An 11,049-nucleotide genomic window follows, 5' to 3' on the forward strand; every position below is an offset into this window, starting at 1 on the left:
ATATTACAATTTCATCACTCTTATTGACTCACAAACCCTCCATCAGTCTCTCGACATGAGAAAAACACAGACACATCAGCCAATTACCTCTAGTAGTTAAACCACCATTAAGTAACATAAACATTACTAACAACAACACAGAAACAACTCAGAAAGTGATGGAAGATCTAGTTGTTGCCTCACCATCACTCTCGGAGGCGACGAGCTTGTCCCGAGGCATCCTCCTGCAGTCCAGCGGCTCTGTGGGTCACGTCGCCAGCACCAACCCTGGACTGACCCGTGCCTGCCCAGTGATGAGCCTCGCGCATGAGGAGTTCACTTTTTAAGCTGCCATTCAGCAACCGCCCACAGGAACAATAACGGCCCCGAAACTCTAGAACCACTCAATTTCTCTTCCTTTAATTATTCAGCACAGTTATGACTCTCTCCCCCCTATTTAAGGAGAGGGGGGTCAATAGGGACTTGGCCAAAAAAAAAGGGGGGGGGGGGTTCATGATGTGCTTGGATGAGAGGTGCTATGATATTAATCAAGCAATCGAACAAAGTTTGCCATACGCTCCTTTAATTTCCCAGTATACCACACTCATCATGCTACCAGAAACCTTTCAGTGCAATCAGTAGTAATCTAATGTTGCAGTGGTGGCTGGAGTGTTGCTAATGGTGGCACATTGGTATCAAGCATGCTTTAGTTCAGTCATGAGACATGATAATAAGTCATGATAATAAGTAGGGATGAGGTTTTTGGGAAATCTCAAGTGAATAACCAGATCTAGCTTCAGCCATCACAATCAAAAATGTAATACATGGCATATAACATGGGATCACATTAATGGAACTCTTTTCAAATTCTCTCTAGAATTCTAATTCTAGAGTTGCTGCTTCTTGGTCGGTCTAAACAATGTGAATACAGTTCAGGTAAATGCATATAAATAAACTTGATAACAACAATATATTTATATAATATGGTGGAAACTGATAAATGAATGCCAAATGAAACAGGGGTTAGATTGAGATGAGATAGACCATTTATTACAGTAAACCATACCTGTCAACATTTAGCTTTCCTAAAACGGGAGATCTTTTTTCGGGGGGGGTCAGTGTTTATACCGGATCTGTGTTTGCATATTTAATAAGTTTCATACACGTGTTTCAACACTGCATTTCGGTCGTTGCTTGCTTTTACCTTACCATTACCTTACGCATGCCAGTTATGTAGGCTATCCACCAGTTGCCTGCCTGCAGCCTATCCAAAACTCCAAAGCTGCTTGCTGTCAGATTTGGTTCCGAGGGAACAAGTTCAGTGTATCAACAACACTCAATAACAGTTTATGTGATGAGTTAATCAATTAAATTCCCAACTATTTCACAACAGCTAGTTCTGGAGTAGGCCATTAATTTAGCCCGCTTGCTTACAACGAGACTCAGGCTGCGCAGTTGGCACCCGCTTCCTTATTTGGGTTTTGGGTTGTCAGGTTTTAGCCTATGACAAAACGGTTGAAATTGAAACTAAGTGATCGTGGTGTATTTCATACACAATCTGGCAACCTGAATGCATCAATGATTTTAAAATTAAGTTTGATGGCCATGCAAATTACGGGAGTTTTCCGGGAGAAATAACAAAACGGGAGGGTGCTAGGAGATGACCTTGAAATACGGGAGAAACCCGGGAAAAACGGGAGTGTTGACAGGTATGCAGTAACCCATTTATTGTCGACAACTCACAGGGCAGTTTAAGTAACACGTCTGGTAAGCTAACTTTTGACCACCAGGGGGCGACATGTCCAATGGATTATGTGCTTGGCAGCCAGCAGGCAGGGAGGAGACCCTCAGTGGCCAAATGAAAGCCCACTAGAGGCCCTGAGCTGTCAGGCTAGAGGATTTACACGCTGTGATCTCTCAGCAATCAGGAGGACCTGAGTCCATTAGTCCTCTGGGCTGAAACGTGCTGACGTTGGATCAGTGCGGCCCGCAGTCTGTGTGTGTGTGTGTGTGTGAGAGAGAGAACATATGCAGTGTGTGGGCCTGCTTGAAAGGCAAGCATGCACATGCACTTGCACATGCTTGTGTGTGAAAGTGAGTGTGTGTGTGTGTGTGGCCACATGCATACATGTGCACACATCTGTGTCTGTTTATAAATGCACGAATGTGTTTTTTCTATACGTCTACGTAGGTGTATGTGTGTGTATGTGTGTAGCTATGGATTGTTTTCCTTTTCTAAAGTTAGCCAAAGCGTTTGGGGATTCCATCTGCAGAGAGGTGAGAGAGGCCATCAATGCAACCTGAAACCATCCAGTGCCCCCAGTTCCTGCAACCACTCCTTATACACGCACAACACACACACACACACACACGTGCGCGCATACACACACACACACACTTGGCAAAATACACTGCAGTGCTCAATATAGTCATGTGGACGAGGCAGCATATGTTTTGCACGTCTTTCAGTCTGCAGGTAGCAACATACAGGACTAACCTAAAAGACCTGCCATACTGTCTATTACACAAGATGAAAAGAAAAATTAGGAGACAGTTTTAAACAGGATAATTTATTTAAAATGGTTGATCTGGTGTAAATAAAAAATATCTTCAAAATATCAACTGATTAGGCACCATTACAACATGCATGCAATAATAATGCTCTTTGAATATCGCACTTAGATGACTGCATTGAAAAAAAATTCCCATACATAAATACTGAAAACAAAATCACGCCTACTAGTTGTCATCTATTCACCTTTTCTCCGTGCAGCTACAGCCGTCTACATACAGGCAATGGCCTCTTGTTCTTTCACACTATGATTCCCACTGACACAGCATTGAGTCACCAAGCTATTGTCTGTGCTGCTATAGTCTGTCTACCTCCAATGGCTGCCAACCCCTAGAGCGACATTCATGGAGAAAAATAACATGAAATCCTACTGTGTTACTCCTCAGCACACCTGGGCACAGATGAACAGAGGCCTTGCAGAAGAGGTGTATGTGTGTGTGTGTGTGTGTGTGTGTGTGTGTGTGTGTGTGTGTGTGTGTGTGTATCCCCCCCACCCCACCCCCAACCATGTAACACTCCACACAATCTGTGCCGACTCCTCAGGCGCCTGGGACTTGCAGTACATGTTTGTCCTGTGGGCTGAGGCAAGTGTATGTTTACAGTCTGTTTACAGTCAGAGATTGATGATCTAGGGCTCTCATGTGTCACCTTCATGTGAGCGGCCTGTCAGCGCAACCAAAAAGTGTGCTTTACTACGGGGAGCACAGCTGACTTGGTGGAACTATACATGTGTGAACATGACCAAAGGCACACAGGCGGGCTCTCCGAGTATTGGAAACTTTGTTGAACTTATTCAACGAGCAAACTCCAGAGAAAGAGAGAGAGTTCCAGTTACAATTTACCTACTTGAGCAGTGCATGGTCTGTAAATCATGCAAATTACGGAGTCTCGAAGGTCAATTGATATCCCTGGTCATAGTGTTTGTTCTTCTTTCTGTCTTGCTCTGATTATAAGTGGGTAAATGGGTCACATAAGCTATATTTACCAGCTTCTTTATATTTGAGGTCACGAGATCACCGTATACACAACAACAGATACTTGGCCAGCCTCAGCAAGAACAACTGCTTCCGAAAGAGCCTGAAGAAATGATCCTTGTTTGATCAAAACACATCCAAGTGGGAAGGGTTTGTCTTATCTGAATGAGAGATTGAGAAAGAGATTGTGTGTTTGTTGTGAGGATGTCTCTACTGGTCAACAGTTTTGCCAACTGTCATTTGAGTCAGGTGATTTCCGTAACTGCACAATACACACAGGAGCGTTCCTTTTCTGAAGTGCAACCATCTTCACCAAACAGGTAAATAGCCAGGGGGCATGCCAGCCATTTCACATGGGAAGGTCAAATGAAACAGGAAACAGGAGAGGAGAGAAAGAAGGGACAAGGCTCAGATAGCTCCATATGACACAAGGTTTTCATGAACCACTCATGAAAATCAAGACTTTTTTGTCATGGTCATATAGGGAACTAAAGGTCTACTGCTGAATCGAAACAATTTGAATTAGCAAAATTGTTTCAGGTCCTTTTTGGGTGTGTCCCATACTTGTGTAGATCTTAGTATTTACACTTAACCTACACAGACATTAACATAAAGGAGCCATTATATCTCTTCACACAGGTATCAATGGGGTATGTGTTTTGACCACACATAACAGCAGGAGAACTGTAAGCCTAGAGAGCAGGCTGAAACTAGTTCAACTAGGTCTGTTTTTCACCCTTTTCCACCCCCCCCCCCCCCACCTTTCCGTACAATAACGACACAGCTTCCCTGCGTTCTCCAAGGAGCGCTTTGGGGCTCCGCACTCATGTTACAGCATCTCTGTGGAATCCCATAGCACGGTGGTGCCTCCAAGCTCTGGAGCAACATTGTGCGGCACGGCGGCACGTGTGTGCATGGCCCACCTTGGTGGAAAACAAGGGGAATTCCACAAGGCACAAATAAATGCAGTTCAGCACCATACCAGACCTACAACTGTTTTCAAATTGTAACTGTATTTATAAACTACAAATAACTTTGGCTTGCTATTGTTGCTTTGTTTTGTTTCAGAAGATCACATACAAATTAGCTCCACTGTCCACAAAAAAATACTTATTAAGAATAAAGTAGTATCAGTCAGGGCAATGGATAGTCAAGCCAAATCAACATGCATACTCACAAACTACCGTGAATGTCCAGAAACTAGTCACTGAAGACTGAAAGAGGCTGAAGATTGAAAGAGATTTACACTATGTGAGTTTCACCCTGTTTGACCTGAAAACCTGTGTTGACTGCAACAGATGCTCAACGAAATTATACAACAAATTCAGAGATTGTCGAGTAGAGGTATACAAAATTCAAACAAATAGGTATAAGGTCTCTGTTATGACTGTCACAGGTCGTGAATTACAACAGTGTATGTTTCTCCCAAAGAAAGCCTTTGGCTACTTGACCACTCCACCCCCAACAACTACATGGTAACCAATCAGGACACGTGTACTGAGCAGTGGCGTTCTCGGCCACGCCTCTTACTAAAGAAGGAAACAAACAGTGAGACTGAAGATAGGACAGCGAGAAAGGGTTCATACGAATAAATCCTCGTCGCCCAGGACCGAGAGAACAAGGAGAGGAGAATCCCTATTTACAAGCAAATTTCCTCGCATTTGAAAAAGCCTAATTCCAGCTTTTGTATATATAGTTGAAATTGACGGGTGAGTTCACATATCAGTGTTTTTTCTCTCTCTCGATGAAATGGCTAGCTTGTTTTTGTCATAATAATACATTCTATTGACGTCTATGGAAGAGGAGAACCGAGACAGATTAATTCAGTTAACGTTAGCTGACTGATGATATTGTTATCGAGAAGCGACGATTGCCTGCTAGGTCATGTCTGTAAAGAAACGTAAACGTAGTCTCTAGCTGTAAATAATGTTAAATTGGTGTGTTTTGTCAATTGTTCGTGTTTGTGACTAACGTTAGCTCGATAATATTAATAGCTCGCGACCTTTTGTTGAATGCAGCATCTGCCTAGCCAAGTCATCAGGCGGACGGGTGGGTCCTGGTAAACAAAGTCTCTCAAGTTGTCACCACCTCTAGAAAGATCACAAGCCCTCGAACGTGACTAGCCAGTAGCCACGGGAAGCGCAAAGCACGGGACGTACCCAAGCGGTCGCGTGTTTAGTAACTTGGATTGACGTGAAAGGCAAATCTGCTGTTCTTAAAACACTCAGTAATTTACCAGGTCTGTCTTATTATGTAACGTTAACCCAAGCTCTGTATTTAACGTCACCATTGCTTTTAACAAGCAACACTCAAAGCACAATCTCAATAAATCCTCGGCAAAATAAGGACAAATGTTCCCAAACGTAACTAATCTAGCAGACTGAAATAATAACGAATGTGTAACGTTACGGTAACGTTATGGCGTTAACGTTACAGAGCTTTGCTGTCGCAAGAAGCTAACGTTAACCATTTAACCTTTGGCGAGGTAGCTTCTAGCTTTGCTAACGTTGTCCAGCGAAATGAGAGACTAATGTGTTATGTTGGTATCGAGCTAAGTGAGTTGGCAATACATCCCCGAGTGTAACGCCTTTCACGAGTTTGCTCTTGCTAGGTAGCCTTCCTAACCATTCTGGACATATAGCTAACGATAGTTAGCATTCTTAGCAGATGGATGGATCAAGTCAGTCCAACCTAAGATTTAACCAGCTAACTTAGCCAGCTTTACCTGACATAGCCTACATAGCGAAGGCCTCTGTTCATCTGTGCCCATAACGAAATGTTTCAGAAAGCATCTCTAGCTATAACGTTACTATCAGGATTATTTGGCTAACGTTAGCTATCAAATGTTACCCGTATTAACTTTAGCTTGCAAGGTTCTCCCATCCATTCTACTTGAAGAGAAAGAAATCTGTTGTCTGCACTATTGTCAATACAACCACGACGAGACGTTCATAAAAAGGACAATTATTGAAAAACATGTTTGAACAGCTCCTCGCGTTCACCGCTAAATAACGTTATATCAACATTTACATGCACTTGCCATGTAGCCTGTATTTCCATCGAGTCCACGTTAACTGGAAATATCGCAGTTTGTGGCTGGACGTAGAACCTAATATATATTGCTAGGCCCAAGCGGTGCTTGCCTTGGCCATCAACGTTAAATGGGTAGGAGAGAGTCAGAATCTTGTGTTTATACTCCACGGACCATGTCACACTGCCTGAGTCACCAAATGCAGCTGTTGTTGACTGGGCCTTGTTCTCCCCCCCCCAGATCGACGTATTTACCTCAGCGATGGCTCAAGAGACGAATCAGAGTCCCATACTGTGTACCACCGGCTGTGGTTTCTACGGCAACCCTAGGACCAATGGCATGTGCTCGGTTTGTTACAAGGAGAACATAAACCGACAGCAAAACAGCGACCGCATGAGCCCCATGAGTCCCTTAGGTAAGTACCTTTCTTGCTGCAGAATCAATGCAGTCGTTCATTCTGTCTGTCTCTAGCTTTCCCAAAGCCATGTCACTTGCGTTAATCTGGCTTGAGGAAATCAGAAAATGTTTACCCTTACTTCATTAGGCTGTATTTCTTTTGTAAAATGAATGAGTTTCTGCATGAAAGTCCTGATCGGTTTATTTATCTCTGTGATTAAATCAGGTCATTCATCTCAGGGTCGTTACCAGGTCCCAGTGATTGTTTAAACAAAATGGTGTGTGTGTGTGTGAGAAAAAGAGCGAGAGTGAGAGAGAGGAGTTGTGTGTGTGTGTGTGTGTGTGTGTGTGTGTGTGTGTGTGTGTGTGTGTGAGAGAGAGACACAGACAGACAGACAGACAGACAGACAGAGTGTGAGCAAGAGTGAGAGAGTGTGTGTGAGAGAGATATGCCTCCTTCCTTTACAGCCTTCCATCTCAACTTGTGCTGTGCTAACAAGGGAATCAGTAGCTGACAATCTCTTTGCTTCATCTCAGGTGCTGCTGGTAGTCCGGCAGCAGAGGCCATCCAGAGACTAGAAGCCAGCTTAAGCAAAGCTGCTGAACCTCCAGCCGTGCCCAACACAGACACCACCAGAGAGTAAGAGCACCCCCACCCAGCCACTGTCTGTACATGAACTAGTTGAATTACCTGTGCAAAGCACAGATTAGTTTAAGTTAACCTGTCATTTTGTGATATGACTGCATTAAGTTGAATATTCATGGTTTTCAGAGATGACGGTGGAACAGGTTATCAGAATTGGCCCACTGTTCTAATATGGAGTCCTGCTGTGCCTGATCTAGTTTTCTCTCTCCCTCCCTCTCCCCTGTCTCTCTATCTCTGTGTCCTGCTCTGCCCTATTTTGGTCTGTGTAGAACCGTCCCAGCAGCCTCTTTGCCTGTGACACAGCAGATGACTGAAATGAGCATCTCCAGAGAAGAGAAGGTCACGTCGCCAAAATCAGAAGTTGCAGAGCCAGGTAATTTGAGTCTTTTCCACATGTACAGAAATCAATTTGATCAGGCGTGGTCACCAGGAGGTGACTGCTCATGTGTAGATCAATTCTTATGTATTAATGATTGCTTAATAAAGATAATGGACACATGGCTTTACCACGGCTCTACTCTGTGTTCAGTTTAATAAAACCAAATGGTACGTTTCTAAATAATGATCCAGATCTTGACAAACACCCTGTGAAGTAATTCTGCATTGTATATAATGTAAAAAGGTGGTCAGTGAGTGTGTACTTACACAACCTGAACCCTGGTCTGGGCCAATGAAAGGGCTGTATTGTTATACTGTACATTGCCAAATCCATGTGCTATTCAAAGAACGGAGCTAATCTACCGGTTCTAGTCTATGGCAGGTAGGCCTTATCATCTATTCTCAAAAGTGTTTCCTTCCAAACACACCATCTCCATTTGCATATAACCTAGCTGTTCATGTGAAGTGACATAACCTCTGTGACCATCCACCACCAACAACCACAGTTCTTAAGTGTATGTACAATATGTGTATACTAAAATAATATTTTTATATTCATATATGACAAGAACAAGATTGCCCTGCCCTTGTAGGCCAGACACTTTTGAGGTTTGTTGTTATTTTGGGACCTCTCTGTTTCCTCTCTCTGCCCTGTCTGTCTGTGTATGTTTTGTCTCCGGCCCACAGACATTAAGATTAAGCTCCTCTAAAATAGGCCGCTTTTAAATCACATCAAGGTGCACGTTGTCAGTGTGGATCCCGGCCAAAACAGCTCGGCTTCAGGCTACTGCACTCTTAAATCCCCGCCACTGACAGAGCGTCCAGCGAACCTGGACACCTCCAGTGGCCGTGGCTCATCCCTCAAAGCAATGGGCTCTACTCTGGCTTCTCACTCCCAGTTTCATAACAGACGGCCACACACACACACACCACACACCACACCACACCACCCCACACAGACAAGGGCTAGAGAGTGCATTTCATTTGCTTAGTCGGTGTGACAGTTTTTTTTTCTTCTTTTTAACAAATGCAAATGTGCCCCCCTCCCTCTCCCTTTCTCACTGCAGTTGTCACCCAGCCGAGCTCCTCCTCCAGCCTTGCCCTTGCCCAGGCCTGTGACGAGACCAAGGCCCCTGAGCTGCCCAAGCCCAAGAAGAACAGATGCTTCATGTGTCGCAAGCGGGTGGGACTAACAGGTGAGCCCTGGATGGTTTGTCTGTGAATGATTGGTTGGCCCCTCTGAGTTAGACATTTTTCTTTCTGTCTATCCCTGTCCTCATACCACATGCCTCATTGTTTTTGCTCTGCTGCCTTAAGGTTTTGACTGCCGGTGTGGGAACCTGTTTTGCGGGCTCCATCGATACTCCGACATCCACAACTGCACATATGACTACAAGGCGGAGGCTGCTGCCAAGATCCGCAAGGAGAACCCCGTGGTCGTGGCAGACAAGATCCAGAGAATATAAGCTCTCCCCCGCCTGGGAGAATGTTGGGAACTTTGATCTGAACACTGGCGCTGGAGTGGCTAATAGACAATATTTTTTTTTTTCTGAGAGCGAAAGAAAACTTTTTTTTTGTTTTGAGAGAATGGTGCATGTGCAGCGATCTTAATTGTCTCTTGTTTGTTTTTTTGTTTATGTTTGTTGTTGTTGTTTTTTTTGAAGGGGGGGAGGGTGTTTCCTTTTTTTTGTTTCATCCTCTTCCTCTCCTTTATGTGTTTGTTTGAATAGGTTGTTGCTTTTTTCTCCCTTTTAAACCATAGTCATTATTTCTGTACGTCTTGCATATTTGGCCAGGACACTTTTCAGGGAAGATGGAACAGTGTTGCCCCTTCTCGACGATCCCCATCTCGATTGACAGGTTCAAAGGAGTCTGAGAATGCTGTGTGCCAAAAATGTAGACATTTACTGGGTGGACCAGGATGCAGCCTCGCCCCAGCACCTCTCCTCCGATCCTCCGTTATTTTAGCCTGAGTGCTCCGGGGCAGCATCCTCTGTGCCGAGTTTCAGTCCGTTGGTTAGACGAGCGTTATTTGATTATGAAAGCCAGTGAGAGGCCATCTTGTATCGTCGAGCGAGCGAGGTGTGAAAAACGCCTGAATGTGAACCTGTTCTCTCCTTTTCTCCAGGAAAACACATCTCTCTCTTTCCCCTGTCAGGCAGGTCAGTGGACAAAAGCTCCCGTGTCTGCCAGTTAAGTGCTTAGTGGCGCCTGTCCATATTTAATCAAGCTATCGCCGGTTGGCTTTCCTGATGAGCTCCTGCCTCAACCTCGTCTGCCTGTTGGAGAGCGAGTCGAGGCTCTGTATAGACTAATGATCGAAACTGTCACCTGAAGGGCCATGCTATTGAATTGAGGAACATGCTGTCAGAAAAAAAGAGCAGATTTTTCTGTGAAGATGCTGATCTAGGACCCGTCTTATTTGAGAAATCCTTTAATGTTCAGTTGAAGCCCAGGAATGTGTGAAGAACTGGGGGTCATTGACAATAATCTTCATCTTAATTGTGAGTAAATGTATTTGTCATAGTTTTTTTTCTTTCTTTGAGAGTAAGTATTACACATATTTTGAATATGTGAGCAGGTACGGTATGTAACCATGGTGTGCGTGTGTATGAGTGTTCGTTTTTTATAAAACTCTTCTCCATATCTTGACTCAAGCTGAATTAACCTGGAATAGGCTTGCCATTTTGGTTTGTTTGTTTGTTCACTAAGAAACACAATAGAAAAAGAATTGTATCGCTACAGTAGTTCTTCCACTATGGACTTTTGGGCTGTTTCTTGGTCTCTTTGTGTTCCACCATCCCTTACATACCTCTGGTAGATTTGTGTGCGTAATGTACATAAACAAACCTCACTGTTGGTTTTCTTTTACTCATTTAGGACTGGCTTCAAAAGAAAAGAATTGTATGTATCCGTTTTGAGTTTTACTTTCACCTGTTAGGTATATGCAAATTTGTACAAAGAAAAAAAATACAACTTACCATGTTCATATTTATGTAATACATATAATCGTGTTATCTGGCATTAAGGTAAACATAGTATCCTGTAAATAAACTGATGTACAGAGATGTCA

The 11,049-nt window shown here is 43.7% G+C and overlaps 1 protein-coding gene across 1 annotated transcript; it reads left to right on the forward strand.

Annotated features, from left to right (window-relative positions):
- The first annotated feature begins 5,071 nt into the window (after nt 1-5,071).
- zfand5a (zinc finger, AN1-type domain 5a) lies at nt 5,072-11,049 on the forward strand. The gene is made up of 6 exons (XM_042099871.1): nt 5,072-5,234; nt 6,797-6,971; nt 7,490-7,592; nt 7,868-7,971; nt 9,044-9,172; nt 9,294-11,049. Exons 2-6 carry the CDS (start codon nt 6,818-6,820, stop codon nt 9,440-9,442), a joined length of 639 nt encoding a protein of 212 aa, XP_041955805.1. The 5' UTR covers nt 5,072-5,234; nt 6,797-6,817; the 3' UTR covers nt 9,443-11,049.

This window comes from Alosa sapidissima, chromosome 8 (assembly GCF_018492685.1).
Source record: "Alosa sapidissima isolate fAloSap1 chromosome 8, fAloSap1.pri, whole genome shotgun sequence".
In the NCBI taxonomy this organism is placed as follows: Eukaryota; Metazoa; Chordata; class Actinopteri; order Clupeiformes; family Clupeidae; genus Alosa; species Alosa sapidissima.